This window comes from Dipodomys spectabilis, unplaced genomic scaffold, assembly GCF_019054845.1.
Source record: "Dipodomys spectabilis isolate Male_0828 unplaced genomic scaffold, ASM1905484v1 ptg000141l, whole genome shotgun sequence".
Taxonomy (NCBI): Eukaryota; Metazoa; Chordata; class Mammalia; order Rodentia; family Heteromyidae; genus Dipodomys; species Dipodomys spectabilis.
In genome coordinates this window covers 2,490,273-2,511,231 of record NW_024870818.1, presented here as the reverse complement: position 1 = coordinate 2,511,231, position 20,959 = coordinate 2,490,273, and the positions used below count along the sequence as shown (strand labels likewise).

General features: G+C 43.5%; 1 protein-coding gene across 1 annotated transcript in view; it reads left to right on the top strand.

Moving 5' to 3' along the window:
* Positions 1 to 635: 635 nt before the first annotated feature.
* Positions 636 to 20,959, top strand: part of Slc1a4 (solute carrier family 1 member 4) — a 29,466-nt gene continuing 9,142 nt past the window's right edge. The window contains exons 1-4 of the mRNA XM_042691265.1: positions 636 to 1,450; positions 14,104 to 14,146; positions 15,801 to 15,863; positions 19,066 to 19,232. Of these exons, the coding sequence (XP_042547199.1) occupies positions 936 to 1,450; positions 14,104 to 14,146; positions 15,801 to 15,863; positions 19,066 to 19,232 (788 nt within the window). The 5' untranslated portion in view covers positions 636 to 935. The remainder of the gene's footprint in view (positions 1,451 to 14,103; positions 14,147 to 15,800; positions 15,864 to 19,065; positions 19,233 to 20,959) is intronic.

Below are 20,959 nucleotides of genomic sequence, written 5' to 3'. Positions count from 1 at the left end.
CCCGTCCCTTACGCTGGAACCTCGGCCCTTTATGAGCACGTGATAAAGCCTGGCTCGTCCCCCGCCCCCAACCACCATCCTGCTTTTGTCTCCACCAGCGGCCTGCGCCGGGCATCATGACGTCCTTTACCGCCCGAAAGCCACCGGCGCCCGGGAGACCCGGATCTTCCGCAGGGAGACGGGGCGGGCGGGCAGCCCTGAGCACCCCCCCCCCCCCGCATCCCGCGACCGACCGGCCACGAGGGGTGGGGGCGAGGACACCCAGCCTGGAGGGTCTTCCTCTCCTTCCTCAACCCCCCCTGGGTAAACAATGTCTCGGCGTTCCACCTCTTCCCGGACCCCAACTGGCCCCACAGGTCCCCGTGGGTACCACGAAAACCCAGTCTCCGGTCAGACAGCCGCCGGCTTCCTTTAGCAGGCTTGGGCCTGGTGTGTGTGTGGGAAGGGGGGCAGCACGCCCCGCGGCCCCAGACGGGCCCTCCCGCCCAGCTGGACACCGGGGGCGGGGCTGGCGGCGGCGGGATTCCCCTGTTCTGATTGGTCAGAGCCCTTGGGGGCGGGGCTACAGGGGCGGAGGGGCGGGCTCGGGCTGCCCTGGCTGGCTCGCTCCTGCCCAGTCTGCGTCCGACCGCGCGCCTCCCGAGTTGCATCATCTCCAGCTCGGGGCTCCTCGGAGGAAGCTAGGAGCGGCACGATCCACTCTGCTCGGGGCTCCGACCCACGTTCCAACACCCCTCCTTGCCCTGTCTCGATCCTGCTCCTGCGCCGGCCTGAAGACCCTCGGGGTGTGTGTGGAGGGGGGAGGTGCTTTCTACCCGAACCTGCGAGACGAGGCTCGCAGACACCGTTAGCTCCGACGTCCATTCATTGGCAGTCTGTCTTTCCTCAGACCCCAAGTCCTCTGACTCCTCCAGCTTGGAGCAGCGGACAACGCCATGGAGAAGAGCAGAGAGACCAACGGCTATCTGGACGGCGCGCAGCCGGGGCCCGGCGCCCCCGGGACCACTGCGGGACTCGCGCAGCGCTTCGCCGGCTTCCTGCGGCGCAACGCGCTGGTGCTGCTCACCGTGTCTGGGGTGCTCGTGGGCGCGGGCATGGGCGCCGCCCTCCGCGAGCTCAAGCTCAGTCGCACGCAGATCACCTACCTGGCCTTCCCGGGGGAGATGCTGCTCCGCATGCTGCGCATGATCATCCTGCCGCTGGTGGTCTGCAGCCTGGTGTCGGGCGCCGCCTCTCTGGACGCCAGCTCCCTCGGGCGTCTGGGCGGCATCGCCGTCGCCTACTTTGGGCTCACCACGCTGAGTGCCTCGGCGCTCGCCGTCGCTTTGGCGTTCATCATCAAGCCAGGGTCGGGCGCGCAGGTTCTTCAGTCCAGCGACTTGGGACTGGAGGAATCGGGGCCTCCAGCGGTCCCCAAAGAGACGGTGGACTCATTCCTTGACCTGGTCAGGTAATGCTCTTCACCTTGCCAAAGGTGTAGTGGGAGACACCAGCTTTCTAACGCCCTTCCATTGGTACTCAGGCACGCAGGTATCCTGAAGTTACCCTTAATAGGCTGCAGGTGGCTTTTGACATTTTTTTTTCCCCTTTCAGTATCAAAACAATGCCTGCATGGTTGCATGCTGACCACGAGTTTGCCTAGAGCTTAGGCGCACAATGTCAAAGAGCAGGGCCACATCTTTTAGCTAGAGGCAGTCTTAGCTGTTAGGGGTGTGGATGTTAGGGAAGTCTAACATCCCATCCCTACTTTACTCCTTACATTCCCTATCCCGTTGCCCTCACCAGTTTAAAAAAAAAAAGTTGGCACCAACCAACCCAACATCTTCACACGCATGCACACACACACACACCATTTCCTCCTCACTATTTATTACATTTTACTGGGCCATGGGCTTGCAATCTGTGGCTTTCTCTAATTTAGCCCAGGGGCTCGAAGGAAGCTGGTAGTGTTTTAAAAGTTGCCCATGGATCCAAGGATAATAAACCTGGAGTTAATTGTGTGAGGCCTATTTCCCAGAAACACGCCTCTCCTGAGAGCTTGGAACAGGATAACTGAGTGTCAAAGGGCTGTTCTTGTGGGAAAGTAGGCAGAGACACATCTTAGCTTTGCTTGCTTTTTGTGACTCTTAGAAGCTGCATTTTATCCCTTCTTATGGTATCATGTAGTTTCCAAAGTCGCTACTCTCTTAGTTTCTTCATTCATCCAGTGTTCTTAGATGGGGAAACTGCAGCCTGCAGGAGTTTTCTGATCCATCCAGGCTCATTTGAAATGACAGGAGGCCAGCTGGTTCCCACTCCAGCTTTCTGCTAATTCTAGATTCTGAGCTTGGAGATAGGCATTGTCTTAAGTCACTGAGGCAAAGCTCCTCATTGCTGAGCTTGTGCAAAGCACCAAACTTGACAGAGTGAGTTGCCTTTCTTCTCTTGCCATTCCTCCATCTGGAGAATATGACAGCTATTTGCCACTTTTAAAGAAATTGTTCATCTAAAACAGCAAGAAAAATCCAGGACACCTTTATGGGGAGGAGGGGGGGGAACTGAAGAAACCAAAAACTAATGAGTCCCAAAAGTTCTTGCCAAAAGGGTAGGTTAGGATGGCCTACCCTTTTCAGACTTTGAGAGTATCACAACTTTTGTTTCCTATCTGGTAGCTTAATATTTGGGGACTTTGAAAGTTTGAGAACTTTTAGGTTGGTACTGAAAAAAAATCTAAAATTGAGAGCAACTTTGGCTTATTACCTTCATTTAATTCAGCTCTTGCAGGGAGAGAGACAAATGCGGGATCTAAGGATTCTTTTTTGCAGGATTCTGTGGCCTATGGAGGGAGTATGCTGGTCAACTCCTGCTGCTGGTAACTGCCAGGGAGCCTTAATAATGTTCTACTAACTCCAAAAGAGGGACTGGACAAAATAATGGAAGGTAGGGGCTGAGGTAGAAATATCTCATATAAAGCCCCCCAAAGGACTTGTTTCTGGATTGTGGTTTTACATTCAAGCTCTGTCAGCTCCTGCTTCTGAAGTGAATGGTGACCCAGTGTCACAGCTTAGCAGTCAGGGTGGATGCAACTTTCTAGTGACTTATGCCATACCTGCATAGGATAGCAGAGAGCAGCTTTGTCCTGGCTTGTTAGGAAAGGTAATATTTCATCATGCTTCCAACAGCCAACTTCATTTAATCCAGCTGCTTCAGGATAAAGGCAGGATAGGTGACATGATTCTATTTTACATTTGAGGAAAATGAGATTAAGACTTATCAAAAGAGGGACTGGGAGAAATTTTCTGCTTTACGGATCAGGGTTCTTGTTGCTCTTGCTACAGTAATGAGGTCACATTCCTAGTATACTGTTAGAAATGTTTGCTTTGAGGTGAAAGAGGACCCAGGTCAGCTACTGCCAGGCTGGGGTCGTTGCCACTTTATCCCTGCCAGGCACTGAGACTGGACCCCTTAAGTGAAGGTAAGTGCTAGTGCACCTATTTAGATTTGGTTGCCTCTTGAGCAGCTGGTGACAGGAAACCAGGGTCACCTGTAAATGCCCTTGGGACTAAAGACTCTCTGGGCCAATTTTTTTAAAAAACATTCCTGCAGCAAAACTTCATGTGACTTCTGGGCATGTTTTTTAGCAAAGGCAGGGCCAGACCATTCTATCTGTGTGCATGTGAATGAAACCATACCACCAGTACATACCTCTAGACCCTCACCTGGTAACCACCCAGTACTCAAACAGCTAGAAGAGTGAGAAAGCTTTTGATGAGTTGGCATAGTTGCTGCCAAGGCTTTGTGCTCAAGTCCATGCCCTTTCCTGATGGTAGCTGCCTTAGAACCCCATGGGGTCTCTGTGATTGCTAAGTTACCTTTTTTAAAAATTGCTTTATTGGGAAGTGGTGCTGTGGCTCAAGTGGTAGAGCGCTCGCCTTGAGCTGAAGAGCACAGGGACAGTGCCCAAGCCCAGAGTTCAAGCCCCACAACAGACAAAAAAAATTGCTTTATTGTTATTATAAAGATGATGTACAGAGGGGTTACAGTTCCATAAGTCAGGTAAAGAGTACATTTCTTTTTGGACAATGACACTCCTTCCCTGGCTCTCTCCCAGTTTTTCCCTCCTAACCCCACCCACAAGTTACATCATTCATTTTCAACATAGTGTGTAGTGAGTACCACTGCTGCATTTGTTCACCTTTGTCCCTCCATTTCTGTGCTCCCTCTAACCCTCTCAAAGACCAATGAACAAACAAAGACAAACAGAAAACAAACAACCACCATGAAAAAAACCTCATTTCCATTTCCTGGAGTTCATTTCGATAAATGCTATATGATCAGATGCAAGTTTTACCTTTTAAAGATGGGACTAGATAGGGTAATAGGTATCCATTGCATGTGTTAATGAGTTTTTAGTTTTAATTCAAAATGTTATTGGTGAATGGTATGATTTTCCAACACATAACGGACCACAACTAACAAAGTAGAATGATGAATTGGAATAAGGAACTGCTATTAGAAGCAATGTTAGGTGCAGCTGACCTGTGGAAGAGATTCAGTCTTCTGAGCAGCCCAAGGCGCTCTCTATGGGAATCTGAAAGGCTACAGAACTTCGTGAATTATGTGTGACCTATGTGACTGGCTTGTGACTTACCCCAAATGAAATGGGTTATCAGTAAACTAATCAAGGTAGAATTTGGGGCATTCCCTTATTTTTCCCTTGTTTCTGTTTAGGTTTCTTTTTTTGGTGGGGGGGGCATTAGGGGACTATATAGCTCAGGCTATTCTCAAACTCTTGATCTTCCTGCCTCAGCCTCCTGAAAGTTGGAACTGCATGTGTAAGCTGCCATGAACAGCCATTGTAAACATGAGCATAATTTTTCCACTCCTCAGTTTCCTTATCTTTATCATGGAAGTATCTACCTTATAGGATTGAACCCAGGGCCTCATGCATAGGATTGTTTTGAGAGTAAATGTATTATGTCTGCCACACCTTTAGAACAGAGCTAGACCACAGCACACTTGCGATATTTTTTCCAGTTCACGTGGACTGTTGGGGATGACCTGTAATAACTGTGAATACATGGGGAACTGCATGGTGTATGGAGAAGCAAACAGTGATTAACAGAATCACTCTGTGGACAATAAATGGAGGAAAGTTATCACAGAAGAGACTTTCTGAAATGGCCAGAAATCCACATGGGTTCCTGCTTACCATCTCCCAAATTGTCCTCAGTTGTTTTAGCTATAAATTGAAGGGATTAAAACAACTGTTTTCTAAACATTCCTGGGGGTGGGGATGGTAGTTTTCAATTGGAGAAATAGATGCTCCTGATTACAAAGAAGGAGGCAGGGAAGAACCACACCTGGCCTAGCGCTACTCTCTTGCAGTTGAGCAGCAGGGAAGGGTGCTGCCAATTATTTGGTAGACACAATTAGGATTTAGTCTGTCACCTAGTTCTCTGGGCATTTTCCCCTTTTCTAAATAGGCAATGCTTGAGAAAGAGGTGATTAGATTTACTAGCCTGCTCAAGTTTTGGCACAAATGTGTGTGTTGCCTGTCAACCGCAAAGAAATTATCTCTTGATTTAGTATAAAAAAAATCTGTTGGAGGGGCTGGGAAGGTGGCTCAGTGGTAGAGCGCTTGCCTTGCATGCCTGAGGCCCTGGGTTCAATTCCCCAGCACAACATAAGCAAAAAGAAAAAAAGCCGGAAGTGGCCCTATGGCTCAAGTGGTAGAGCGCTAGCCTTGAGCTGAAGAGCTGAGGGACAGCGCCCAGGCCCAGAGTTCATGCCCCATGACCAGACCCAATAAATAAATAAGTAAATAAATAAATAGAAAAATCTGTTGGAGGCAGGGATCCAGCATTAACTAGGAATTGCATAGTCAAGGAAGTGAATTGTGAATAATTTCTCTGAGATAGTGACCACGACAAGTCACTTTAACTATGCCTATGACTCACTTCCACAAGTAACACAAAAACTCTTAGCACATCTAACAGAGATCCAAATTTAACCAAGGTTTCTCTGCCTAACTAGACACTGGTTAGGGGTTGGGAAGGAACAGAATCTTGAAATTAGAAACAAAACCAAACAATAGAGGTTTTAACTCTTGCCTACTCCTTCTACTACCCAGGTGAATAGGTGAGTAACACTGAAAAGGAGTATCTGCAAGGGAGGCTGACTGGACTCTGAATGAGAGCAGGTACTAAAACCAGCACCTGGGTTTAAATCTTAGCTCTACCATTTCACTAGCTGTGGATGAGTCATTTAGCCTTCTTGTGCATTAGTTTCCTTATCTTTAAAATGAGACTAAAAGTAATGCCTATTACTAGAATTCGATTGAGGACTGTAAGTTTGCTCTAAAGCACGCTAGTGTGTCCCAATCTTGGAGAGAGGCGGGGCAGGTCTCCCTTAGCTTTTTCACTCTATCACTTGAGCCATAGAACCATTTCTAGCTTTGTTTGATGGTTAGTTGGAGAAGAGTGTCACAGACTTTCCTACTGGACTGGCTTTGAACTGCAATCTTCAGCTCTTAGCCTCTTAAGTAGGCAAGGATTACAGGTATGAGTCACCTGTACTGACTCACCTTGCTTTTTTCCAAAGTCCCCTGGGGATTTAACTCCAACCCTTTTGGCTGACACAGTACACATATTACCACCACCATCAACATGAGTGTGAGCTGCTACCCCCAGCTCTTCCTTGCCTTTCAGCCTTGTAGGAAGTACCAAGATTTAAAGGAAGATTCCCCAGCTAACTGGCTCTGAAACAATAAACACTATGGTTAATAAATATTTATCAGGTATGCATACCATGCCATATCCTGTTCTGGAGTCTTTGAGATTTTCATAGGTTTAGTAATGCATTTTTGAACTTAAAGGAAACAACTTTTGAAACAAAGAAACCATACCTAGGCAAAAGTACACTATGGCATTCTTCAAATACAGGGCAGGAAAATACATACCTCCCTTGACAATAGCATCAGAGGAGCAAACAGCCCCAGATGTATACAGAATAAATGTTTTTGAAGTTTTTCACACTGAGCTGTGGTAATCTGGACAATACCTGCAACGGAGCTCTGCGTTTGTGGGCCCAGCCATGACTCTTACTTGTCTTACTGTTTTATTCTTACAGTACTGAAATGGAAAGTCTTGTCCATTCCCTCTGTCCTAGTTTGGTCTGACTTGAATTTGGGGATTTAGGAATATAGTCTTGACATTTTCACATGACTTTTACTTTGACTCGCAATAAGAAATAGGTTATTCAGTATAGATCTACACACATATACGCCTCACCCTTATGTATACGAAGTAAAACAAGTTTCACCATAAAGTATTATTTTTCATTCTGCCTAATATGTTTGGTCTTCTATAAAATACTGTTACAGCCAATAAACTGTGGCTCGAGATATAGCTCAGAGGTAGTAAAAGCCCTGGATATGATCTCCATCCTTGGGGAAAAGGAAAGCTAACAAATTGATTTTATGGACTACTCATATGTGAGACATTTTGGTCTAATGCATATGTGACATAATTCAAGTAAACTTCCCAGGACTAAGCAGCAAAAAGAAGAGATATTTTCAGACATGAATAAATTGAAGAACTCTCAGGTTTAAACCACGCTAATGAGTCCAGCACCCGTGGCTTTCACCTATAATCCTATCTACTCAGAAGGCTGAGGTCTGAGAATCACACTTTGGAGCTAGCCTGAGTAGACAGCAAGCGAAAAGCTGGAAGTAGAGGTTAAGCTCAAGTGGGAGAATGCCAGCCATGAGTGGAAAAGCTGAGGAGGAGTGCAAGTCCCTGAGTTCAAGCCACAGTGCTAGCCAAAAGAAAAGGAAAACATCCTAAGGAGACTAAAGGATTAACAAAGGTGAGTCTGTGAAGGACACTTGGTCCTGATTTTCAGACTGAATCTCACAACTACACATATGTGTGTCCAGTGGGAATATAGACAAGCCATATGTGGCTGTTTAAATTTAATTATTAAATGTAAATGAAGTTAAAGATTCCGTTCCTCGGTGGCACCTGCCTCATTTCAGCTTCTACATAGCCACATGGCTACCACTATAATGCAAGTACCTTTCTGTTGGACCAGATTGAGCTAGATGCAGATGGATGGACCAACGTCAATAACCCTGTGCCTTGGGATCTCCTACACTAAATGAGGAATTGCCTCTAGTATTCCTCCCAGCTTAATTTTCCTTTTGAAAGCCCACCAAGTTTCTGTGTAAGTGTGAGCAGTTGGGAAATGTTCCCAAAGACAGAACTCTGGGTAACAGCACTTCTTGCCTTCCGGGCAGCTGATCCTGGAGTCAGGGTAAGCCAGGCTTTCTTTACTGTATCTGTGTTGGAAAGCCAAAGGAGAGTTAGAGATGCTTTGGTGGTACCTGAGCAATAGCTTATTGCCCCCTAGATGTAGAATTCGGTACGGTGGGTTCTGCACACTAAAGGCATATTTTTTGAGGGGGGACTGTATTTTGCCCCTATCTACCAAGATGTGAACTATTCTGCCATGCCTTCATCATGATGTACTGAACCCTCTGAACACTGGCATAGTGAAAGCTAGCTAACACACCTTTCTGGGGAGTGAAAATTGTGCTGTATTTTTTTTTCTTTTCCTCATATGTACTAGGGGTGGACCTTCTGGCCATGAACTCTTGCAGGTGCTTTACTGCTCCAGATTTTCTGCTTTTGCTATTTTCTGAATAGGGTTTTGAGTATGTGCCTAGGCTGGTTTGGACCATGATATACCTCTGGGCTATTGACTGAGATGGGTATCTCATGTTTATCCCAGGGCTGCCCTGGAACTGTGATCTTCCTAAGCTCAAACTCTCAGCTAGGATTAGAAGCATGAACCACCACACCCAGCTTCTTTTTTTTTTAAAAGCAGTTTTGATTGATGAATATTCAATAAGAAGCATACACATTAGGTATAATTCAGTCAGTTCAAGAAATGGGCAACTCAACTCATAAGACCACAACCACTGAACATTGCTTTCTCTACCCATCCCTCCACAGCAGTCTCAAGTGATGGTATGCTTTTTATCACTGTCAATTACATTTTCTAGAGTTTCAGTTTTCTTTGGCTTCTTTTGTTCAGCACAGTGTTGTTTAGGTGATCCATGTCACTGTGTATATCAGTAAATGATTCCTTTTTCTTAACAAGTAGTATTCCATTATATAGAATCATCACAATCCGATTTATCACATAAAACTTTCATAGATAAATGCTTGCTTAGTTAATCATCTATAGACATTTGGGCTAGGGGCTATTCTACCTAGAGCTCTCTTTTCAGGATGCTTTCATTTTTCTTGGGTGGAGATGCTAGGTCATATGAAACATGTATGTTTAACTTGATCAGGAACTGCCAAAATCATTGTGTTTTAGGAGCTTAATTTTTTTCTGGAAGGAGTTATCCTTTCTCTTTCAGTATTGCCTGTACCCCTGTTTTCATTGGATCTTATAGATGATCTGAAGAGAGATCTGGGGTTAGGGCTCATTCTGTGTGAGATAGTATCAGATTAGTGATAAAGAGACCAGGATGGGCCCAAAGATTTAGAGTGTTGCGTTCTTTAGAAGAGAGTACATTTCCAAATAGTGTGAAAGCCTGTACATGCATTCATCAAGGAAGCCGCTAATCCCTGATGAGTATGAGGTATTGATGAGAAAATCATTCCCCTTGAGGAAGGTAGGGGTTTTCTAACTTGGCTGTTTCTTGACCTTTCCTGTCCTCACAGAGAAAACGGTGTGGCCAGATGGAACTGGCAATACTGACAGTTGGCAAGTGGTGGTGTAGAACAGGGAAACTTTGGCATGGGGCTCTTTCTGCTTCTGACAGCTCTGGCAAATAGAAATGAGAGTCTAAACCTGGCCCAGAAGATTGAGATGGGCAAGAAGGTTGCTTTGCAATGGAAATAATAGTCAAATGTCTGTTACTACTTACCTCTCTACCAAAGCCTAGACAATGCAAGATGCTACCTTTTCTTTTAGAAGCAAATTTACCCATGATAAGAATCAAATTTCTGATTATGATTTTTACACAATTTAACATTGTTTTCTGCTTGCATGCAGGCTTGTATCTGCTGCTATTCTCGTCAACATATGTTAGCATATGTTAAAAAGCAATTCAGGTGCCCAAGACCAGTAATCTCAGGCAATGCTGTATTTTATTCTATTTATTTATTTTTTGGGTCCAGTCGTGGGGCCTGAACTCAGGGCCTGGGCGCTGTCCCTCAGCTCTTCAGCTCAAGGCTAGCACTCTACCACTTGAGCCACAGCGCCACTTCCGGCTTTTTTCTTTTTGCTTATGTGGTGCTGAGGAATCGAACCCAGGGCCTCAGGCATGCAAGGCAAGCACTCTACCACTGAGCCACCTTCCCAGCCCTGCAATGCTGTATTTTAGTCTTTAAATTCTGGCTATCCTAGAGAGCACCCTGAATGCTAATGAAGTGTTTGTACATCTCCTCAGTCCTAGTGGCTGGTTTGTTAGCAATCTACTGCTGTATAACAAATTCCTACAAAGGTTGTAGTTTATAGTCCACCATTCATTTATCTTAGAGTTGTCCGTAGTCAGGAGTTTTGGTATTCTGCTCTGAAGTCTCTTACGGAGTTTCAATCAAGGGGTCAGCCAGGGCTAGGGTCTCATCTGAAAATTGTACTGGGGAAGATTCATTTTAGCGATCATATGATTATTGACAGAAGTCAGTTCTTTGAAGTTTGGACTGGGAACCTTGATTGCAAGTTGGTTTAGGGCTACAGGCTACCTGCAATTCTTGATATATGGGCCTTTCCAATAGCAGCTTGCTTCACTAAAGTATGCAAGTCCAGAAGACAATTGGGAGAGTCTACTAGAAGGTAGAGTCATGGAAAGAACATCTTTTCATCGTTAGTGCATTCTATTTGTTAGAAACAAGTCAGAAGCCCTACCAGCATTCAAGGAAAGTATCACACAAGTAAGTGAAAATAGGAAGTCATTTTAGATTCTATCTGCCATTAAATTACAACCATACCTACCTACATCTGAAACCCAATATGCTACACATAGTTGCCTGCTAAATGAGCAGTCCAGCCACAGAAGAATCTAAGGACAGGTCTAGCACAATACATAAAAGACAGTCCTGAGTTGTTTGCTCTTCCAGAGTTCTTATAGGAGGTATATAGAACAAATGGACTGTTAGTTAGAATACAACTCGTATATAAAGACTGTCTTCCTACATAGCTCCTGACCTAAAGAAAGAACAAAACACTTGGCATGGATAGATTTTGGATTCACTCAATTCTATTGCCCTCCTTTATAACAAGTCCTTTATAAAAATCCATTCTAAAATGAATCCATAAATAGAATTTACATATATAAGTTCAATGCATCAGAAGGGCATAACTAATATGAAAGACCAAAGAAAATAATTCTAATGAAGCATGCTTCAATTTTTAAGTGCTCTAAATTAAAACAAAGAAATTGGATTCTAGTTGGTTTTTGTTTTGTTGGGGTTTTTTTGTCTTTTCTTTTTTGGTACTGGGAATCAAACCCAGGATATTGCACTTGCTAAGCAAGCACTTTGTCACTGAGCTACTTTCCAACACTGGATTCTTGGCCTTAAATCTATAATCACTGATAGCTGGACATGGTGACACATGCCTATAATCCTAGCACTTAGAGACAGAGACAGAGGCCTCTGCCTCTAAACAAAAGAATGAGTGTGTGAGTGAGTGAATGAATAAATGAGGGTTGAGGATGTAGCTTAGTTGGAAAGTGTTTGCCTCACATATGTGAGGCTCTGAGTTCTATTCCAGTACCACCACCCCTACACCCACATACGCCATATGCATTCACACATGCGTGCGCGTGCGCACGCGCACACACACACACATACACACACACACACACACACACACACACACACACACACACCTGCCAATGAGTTAGCTATAATATACTGATGCTTGGGAAGGAGGTGTGGGGGTAAGTACTAACGGTATGATTTTCTAGAAAGATGAACAATTCTTGGAAACTTTTTCTTTTCTTTTCTTTTCTTTTTTTTTTGTCGGTTGTGGGGCCTGAACTCTGGGCCTGGGCGCTGTCCCTCAGCTCTTCAGCTCAAGGCAAGCACTCTACCCCTTGAGCCACAGTACCACTTCTAGTTTTTTCTGCTTATGTGGTACTGAGGAATCGAACCCAGGGCCTCATGCATGCGAGACAAGCACTCTACCACTGAGCCACCTTCCCAGCCCCTTGGGAACTTTCTGAACAAAGCAAATCATCATCCCATAATTTACATTGAAATGGCATTCCTGAAAAAGTCAGTGCAAGTTCAAATTGTAATCCCCTCTTCCCCCAAAAAAGTCCCAAAGCTGGGGACTGGTGGTTCACACTTGTCATCCTAGCCATTCAGGAGGCTGAGATATAAGGATTGTAGGTTGAAGCCAGCGTAGGCATGAAAGTCTGTGAGACTCTTATCACCTGTTAACTACTAAAAAGTTGGAAGTTGAGTTGTGGCTCAAGTGGTAGAGTGCTAGCCTTGAGCAAAGAAGCTCAGGGACAGCGCCCAGGCCCTGAGTATAAGCCCCAGGACCAGTACACACATACACACTTATGTTGGAGTTAGTTCAAGTTCAGGTAACTATAAATAAGGTCTTTAAGACATGTCATGCAGGACATTGGGACCATAAAGACTTTGAGAAAATTCACCGTACAGAACTTTGCTGTACTTGTGGAGACAAATGTCTCAGACCTGTCTCTTCCCCTCTCCCCTACTCTTCCTCTAATTCCAGAAGTGGCTCTCAATTATTGCAATAGTAACTCTTGTTTGGGCAGAAGTAGTAGCTTGGGGCCCTGAGTTGAATCCCTAGCACCACAATAAACTTGAATTAAAAGAAAACAAGGCAGTTACTAAGTTTGGCTGGACCCAGTTAAAACTTTTTTTTTTTTTTTTAATCTCTGATACTGCTTTCTTCACCACAGATGCTGGCTGGGGCTGCAGGCCTGAGGTGCCCGCTCAGCCTTCTGAGGGTTAGGCCGGGCAGCCTCCCTGTGGGGATTGGGGGGCGGGGGCAATTAAATCTTTATGAAGAAAAAAGAGAAGCATTGGGAGAAGAGTATAAAAATGATGCACTCAAAAAGCTGATCAACAAAAACATGTATATATACACAATGGAATTCTATGCCTCCATCAGAAAGAATGACATTGCCCCATTTGTTAGGAAATGGAAAGACTTGGAAAAAATTATATTAAGTGAAGTAAGCCAGGCCCAAAGAAACATAGGTCCCATGATTTCCCTTATTTGCAATAACTAGTATATGTCTGAGACAAGCAGAAACGGTCAGATAAGTTGGTGTTAGACAAAATGAACCCCAAGATAAGGACTCAAATGTTTTTTCTTTCTTGCTATTGTTTCTAACATATTTATAAGATGATTTCTTTGCTGCTTTGTATGTCCCTCCCCCACGGTATAACCCCTGTTTTCACTGTATTTGATGTTGGTATAATTTGGGGAGGGGAAGTGAAAAAAACAAATTGTTTAAATAGGGATACAGGTGGACTCATTGCAACAATGAGATGTACAAGATGTTATGTTGAGGGGCAGGGAAGGTGGCTCAGTGGTAGAGCGCTTACCTTGCATGCCTGAGGCCCTGGGTTCGATTCCCCAGCACCACATAAGCAAAAAGAAAAAAGCCAGAAGTGGCGCTGTGGCTCAAGTGGTAGAGCGCTAGCCTTGAGCTGAAGAGCTGAGGGACAGTGCCCAGGCCCAGAGTTCAGGCTTCACGACCGGAGCCAAAAAAAAAAAAAAAAAAAGATGTTATGTTGAAAAACAAACTTTACAACTTTGGCGCTGGGGGTGGGGGGAATGGGAAGGGATGGTAAGGGGAAACAAAGGAGGAGGCAACAATGCTTGGTAAGAAATGTACTCATTACCTTGCTCGTGTAACCTCTCTGTACGGTATTTTCACAATAAAAAAAAATGCTGATTAAGAGGAGCAGTTGAGGTACATTTTGAGTACTTAGGTCAAGCAAGGACCGAAGTGTCTGCTGGGAAGTAGGAGATATCACATGGAGTTAGGCATAGCAAAGCAAAATATTGGTAAACTGGGTTTTAAGAGTGATGAAAGATTTTGTTTTCCTACAGAAATCTGTTTCCCTCCAATCTTGTGGTCGCAGCTTTCCGCACGGTAAGGCATTATACTTTGCCAAATATATGAAACTTTAATGGGGGGAGGGAGAATATATAAATTACTGCTATAGTTACATAAGATAGAATAGGGAAGATCAAATTGTTAACCAAACTTGATAACCTTGGCACAGATTTCTATAGATGAACACCTGGGATAAAATAAAAACAAGACCAAAAAACAAAAACAAAAAACCCAAAACTTTCTAAAGTGTTCTAAAGACTCACCTATAGTCATTCTCTAGAGATACCCCTTATCAACATTTTGTGTGCATTCTTAGCTGTTTTCTCTTATATGTTTTAAAAATCAAAAGTCTGCCATACATATTGTTAATATGTACCCCAACTACTGTTTTAAAGGCAGTATGTTATGAACATTTTCCCAGAGAGGTAAAAATCCTTCAACATAATGTTAATGGCTGTAGAACGTGCCAATCTAAATGGATAACATCATTTCCCTCCCATGTGTCCTCTGTTGGTGGGCATTCAGGTTGCTTTTAGTTTTCCCTGTTAACAATGCACCAAAGAACAACCTGTGGCCATTCTCACAAAGGGAAGGGATAGAATGGACTAGATAAAGTGGTCTAACCTGATTGCTTTTCATAAGCAAAGTCTTTTCTGTTTCTACTTACAACCTCTCCTTTTTTGGGGGGGGGGGGGAGTCCAGTCGTGGGGCCTGACCTCTGGGCCTGGGCGCTGTCCCTCAGTTCTTCAGCTCAAGCCCAATGCTCTATCACTTGAGCCACAGCAGCACTTCCGGCTTTTTTCTTTTTGCTTATGTGGTGCTGAGGAATGGAACCCAGGGCCTCAGGCATGCAAGGCAAGCGCTCTACCACTGAGCCACCTTCCCAGCCCCAACTTCTCCTTTTTTAATCTGTATGTGGACACAGAAGTCTTCTGCATTTCTAAAACCCTGGTAAATCAAAACAGAGAGAAGCCAGAGCTCATCCAAGGCAGATGCACGGCAGGTTCTGGTCTCTATCTCCAAGTGGCCTCTTTCTGGCAGTTCTAGATTTCCACAGGTCCACATTTCCTTAGTAGGAGTGAAAAGATTCCACCAGTACTGTGGACTGCCACAGGAAATAACTGTGAGCACCTTGTAAAGGTATTTGGAGTCACCCTAACTGTAGGATCAAGCCTGGGGAGATGTCTTCATGCCCTCTTGCTCTTGCTGTGGAGAGTGGAGGCTTTAGCCAGATTAGAAACAGATGTTAAAGAGCAATCATGCTCAAACAAGTTTGGAATGAAGTGAGGCATAAAGAAATGAATGAAAGTAAAGTGAAAAAGTTCACATTAAAAAGTGAACTTTGACATTATAGAAATATTGCCAAGTAAGTTGAAATATCAGCTATTGAGAGAAATCATATTATCAGCATGTCTTCTCCAAACCATTGCCCAAGCACCAGATGGGAATTTTCTCTATTTCATTGGGTCCCTAAATAACCCAAAGTCCTCTCGAAGTACATGATGGCTTGGTCTTGGTGGAATTTTTATCCAGTTCTCAGAGGCTCTCATCAAGCCAAGCTAGTGAGGTATGCCCAGGACACTCCCTGGGAACAGTGCCAGAACAGCAACAGGGTCACATGTGCCTCAGTTTCCCTGGTTGTTTTTCACTTGGGCATTAACCTGGGTTATTTTTTTTTTCTTTATCACAGTATGCAACTGATTATGACGTGGTGAACCGCACCAACAACTTTGGAAATGTGACCCGTGAGAAGGTAGAGTTCTTTATAAAGTCTCTTGTGAAGAAATAGTGTATAAAGTGTACAATGTTCCTTATGTAAGGAACATATGTGATAAATCTTTTCTTAGTAGAGTCAACACCTTCATAGTTTGAATGGACTATTCTAAGCCTGTGAATTAGATTTGCTTCTGTAGTTTGTCACTATGGCCAAATGCCAATACAGCCACCACAGCCACCAAATCTTCAGAGAATATTTAAAATACTTTCTAACATCTTTTCTACTATCCTAGAATATAACTAATAGGTGTTGCAATTCACCCCATACACACATAACTGTTTAAAAATCAAAGTAATAAATAATAAAACAATCCATATTTTGCTATGTAAATGCACAATTATTAAAAGCTATACCAAGTTTTCAGGTATTTGTATAGACTTGGAATGAATAAATTTTGATTTCAAATCAGTGAACTGAGCTGGACATAGTATTGTATACCTATAATCCCAGCTACGTGGAGGCTGAGGTACAAGAATCACTCGAGTGTAAGGATTCAGGTCAACCTGGGCAATATAGCAAGACTGTCTCTAAAAATATAAAATAAATGTTGGCATTTTCCCCTTTTGGGGGATTTTGAATTGCATGCTAAGTAGCCAGTTTTGAATCTGTACATAGAATCACCTGACCATCCCTGCTGTGACTCCAGGTTGACAGTAGGCTTTGTAGAGTGTACACAGGCCCTTTGGACTTGGCTATTAGCACTTTGTCTTGGTGATACATTTTCTAAAATGGCAAATCACATAGAGTGAAGTTCACAACAAAATACATGTTTCTTTTCTTGTGTTTAACATCAATTTGATATTCTTGGAACATGCAATGTATATGAAAACATTGCATTAAAAAGCTATTTATGTGTAAAATGAAGTCAACACTCTCCTTTGACATGTCATTTGAACCCTGGGACAGCCTGCTCTGGTGGGACTTACTATCCCCATTGTAAATGATTCTAGCTGACGGTCTTCTGAGGATGAGCATGACCATTCAAAGCCAAGAGCAATGCTGCAGCAATGCTGGAACACAGCTTATCCCTGCAATACCTTTGGAGTTTGGCATCATGACTTCTCCAAGCTGCCCTGATTCCCCCACTGCAATGCTGCTATCCCCTTGTCTTCGCTGTAAACTTAGCTAGGACTGCAAGAAGACCAGCCGCAGGAGGAGCAGTGCATCCTCACTGCTTCCAGGCTATAAGATTACATAAAGATATAGCAGGAGTAATCCTTGTCCCAGGGATGGAGTGAGAAGTGGAGCCCAGAGGCCCTAGGGCACATGGAAAGGCCCCTGCCCCATGGCTCTCTTCCATGCTTACTTTGATCCCAAGTAATAACTTGCTGTAGGTGCACAACTCCTACCTAGGCTTTCATTCAATCATTAATTCAGTAAACTGATTTATTTGGCAGCCACTATATATAAGGCAAAGTTCTGCTCTTGCAGAACTCCTAATGAAGGGAATGAGTGGTATAGGCATTGGGAACAGAATATGTATACAAAGCACAGCTTAGGACGCAGCTCTGGTTGTAGCTCTCTTAGCTTATGGTCAATGCCAAGGTTCTAAGTGTATTGCAGTGCAGCACACCTTGTTCTAAACCCACCTGCCACCAGCTTTCTCTACAGAAAGGAATATTTTCATTGGAGAAATTACTGGTATTGCCTCAAGTCAGAAAGTCATTTCCTTTTCTGGAAAAGCCTAATCTTAAACACCATACCTTAGAATTGCAGACTTCTAAAACTAACTTTTGCTCAGTACATAAGTTTTCTGATTGCATCCATTCTTAACTGTCAATTCCAGTTAGGACACAGAACATGGATCAAGAGGAAAAAACAAACATGTAAAAGGTAGATGCTGATGGTTCATGCCCATAATCTTAACTATTCATGAGGATACTGTGGTTCAAAAATAGACTGGGCAAAAAAAGTTCATAAGACTCCATCTCTAAAATAGCAGAAAAAAGCTGGGTTGGAGGTATAACTCAAGTAATAGAGTACCAGCTGTGAGCAAGCAAGCTGAGCAAGCTCAAGGTCCTAAATTCAAACTGCACTACTGACAAAATAAAATGTTAGTGGACAAACCTGTGTGTTAGCCATACACCCCATAGAATCCTGTTGACTTTTACTAGTGACCTTCCTTAAAAGCTAGCAGTAGAGGAAGCATTAAAATCCAATCTAATGTCTCCATAGTTAATTAACCCCTACAGCTTTAATAGACCAAGTCTTGGGAGAAAATAGTGCTGTTCAGAAGTCTTATTGTCTATAGGTTTATCATAACGTTAGAGAAGAACAAACTCCAGATAAAGCAAGCATAGACTGAATTCTAACCCAATATCCATAACAAAATAGCAGCTAATTCTTTTTTTATTTTTCATTTTCCAGGGATAGTCTGAGTACTTAATGTATAAGTGCACTCAGTCATCATAACAAATATTTGTCAGCTACTTTTTTATTCCCATTTAATAGATGGGGAACTGAGGCACAGAGAGATTAAGAAATTTACCTTACCTCATGTAGCTAGAAGTAGTGGGAGTCAGGCTCCAAATATTCTTCCTCTATAAGTAATGTAGGTATTACTGGTAATTTCTATATCAATAGAAACAAAAGCTGTGTAGTTGGTGCATCACCATCCTGTATTTCAGCTTTTCTATTAGATTTGAAATTTCTCATAATAAAAGCTAAAAGAAAAATGAAAAAGGAACCAGTATTTACTGTGTATTTGAATTCTAAGTCCTTGGTATAATTCATGTTCATTGTACCTTTTGCTTGGAAGTCTCCAGTTAGTTTGGAAACTAGCAAAGTCCCTAGACAGCATGTATGTACTAATTTTGAGTGCCCATTTACCAGACACCAGGCCAGGCCCCAGCCTTCATGATAGAGCTGAAAGGGACAAGAGATCCTCAGGGATTTTCCAGCCCAGGCTGTGTGGTAGGTCTGTCACCAGAGTGAAGAGGTACTTCTGCCCTCTCCCCGGCTCACACATGTACCTCTCACCCCAGGACAAAGGAGCTCAACCCCTAAAGGAAAAGGTCTACTTTAAAACCAACCTGTTGAGAGCTACTGAGTCCAACTCACTTTCTCTTATAGATGGAGAACCTAAAGGAAGAGAAGTTAATATGCAAGCCAGAACTAGAACTTGGATCAATGGCAAACTACTTTCTGCTTTACTATGCTGAATCCGTTTCCTTTTCAGGTACCCATCAGCACTGAGATTGAAGGGATGAACATTTTAGGATTGGTCCTTTTTGCCCTGATGCTTGGGGTGGCCCTAAAGAAGCTAGGCTCTGAGGGAGAAGAGCTCATCCGTTTCTTCAATTCCTTCAATGAGGCAACAATGGTGCTGGTGTCGTGGATCATGTGGTGAGTGTCTGTCTCCCTGCTGCCTCCTTTCCCTCACATTTCCCCTGACATCCTGGAAAGGACCTGTCTGCCATTCTAGGTTACCTGGGACAGGAGCCACCTGGCCTAGTGTTCTGTATGTTATTGGCACCAGTCTCAGTAGAGGAGGTGATGGAGGTGGAGGCATGTCTTCTCTTGTCTAGGACCTCAGAGAATTAGATACAACAGTTTCCAGCCCTCCTTGGCGTCCACATTGACCCACTGTCAGCACATATTATATGGGCTGCCCAGATCATTTTATAAAGCAATGAATTCCTTGTGCTATTGGCTGCATAAACTAAGGTTCATGTATCCTAAAATGATTGGAGGTCCCTCACTATATCATTTCACAACATCAAGGACAACCCATCTCCACCCAGCCAGAAGGAATAACTTGTGATGTCTTGTAGGTAAGCTTTGATTTCCTTAATGTTCCTTTGCACAATAGCAGTGAAAAGATGATTACTCAATATAAACCACTAGATTAATTGCTGGCAAAGAAAAAAAGGTAAAAATGTGACCAGTTCCCTCAGAGCAATTCCAGTGTTCATCCTGTGTAAGCTTTGCATGGTATTTCACCCATACCAGACCTCTGTGGCTTTTAGCTGATAACCATTTGTTATTAAGAATTAGCTGATGTTTTCATGCACAGAGTATTTGCTCACTGTCAACCCTTGAAGATCCCAGAACTTTGTTCTTTCCAATGGCATTGAGTGCCAGCTGGATTGATGTTAAAAATTTGAAACTAAGTGAGAGGCCAAATCGACACTTTCCTCATGGCATTCCTCTTGCTCAATCTGATATTCCAGAGCTTCATTCTTGTACTGTAAACATGCCACTTCACAGGACTGTTGATGAGCTGGGCTAAGAACTGGTATTTTTGAAGAGGAGAAAGCTATTTCATCAGATAGAAAGTTCTTTTTTTAGTTTGTTTTTTTTTCAGTATAAAATCCTCCCAAAGTGTGGATTAAAGAAAACCTTATTACAAATGAGGGAGACCATGCAGAGTATGTTTCTTTGGGTCTGGCTTACTTTCCTAATATAACTTTTTCCAAGTCTCCATTTCCTTACAAATGGGGCAATGTGATTTTTTTCTGATGGAAACATAGAATTCCATTGTGTATATATTCCACATTTTTTTGATCCATTCCATATCTTCGCTATGGTAAATAATACTGCAATGAATATGGTTGTGCTGTTAGCTTTAGTGTGGACTTGTTTGTGGTCATTTGGGTAAATGCCTAGGAGTGGGGTACATATGACCATATAAAATGATACTTATTGAAATAAACGCCAAGAAATGGAAATGAGGGTTTTTTTAAGTGTGCTATTTGCAGTTCTTTTTCTTTTTTCCTTTTGTTTATTCCCTGTTATCACTTTTTATTTCTGTACCCTTTGTCTTGTATTTAGGGAAGGGAAGGGTAACCACAGAAATGGTGGGACGAAGGGTGAAACTCACTAGACACTTTAAAATGAACTTTACATCTTGGGGGGAGGAGAGTTGGGAGACAGGAGAGGGAGAAAATGAGGGAGGCAGTAACACTTAAAAATAATGTACCCGCTGGGCTGAGAAGGTGGCTCAGTGGTAAAGTGCTTGCCTTGCATGCATGAGGCCCTGGGTTCGATTCCTCAGCACCACATAAGCAGAAAAAGCCAGAAGTGGTGCTGTGGCTCAAGTGGTAGAGTGCTAGCCTTGAGCTGAAGAGCTG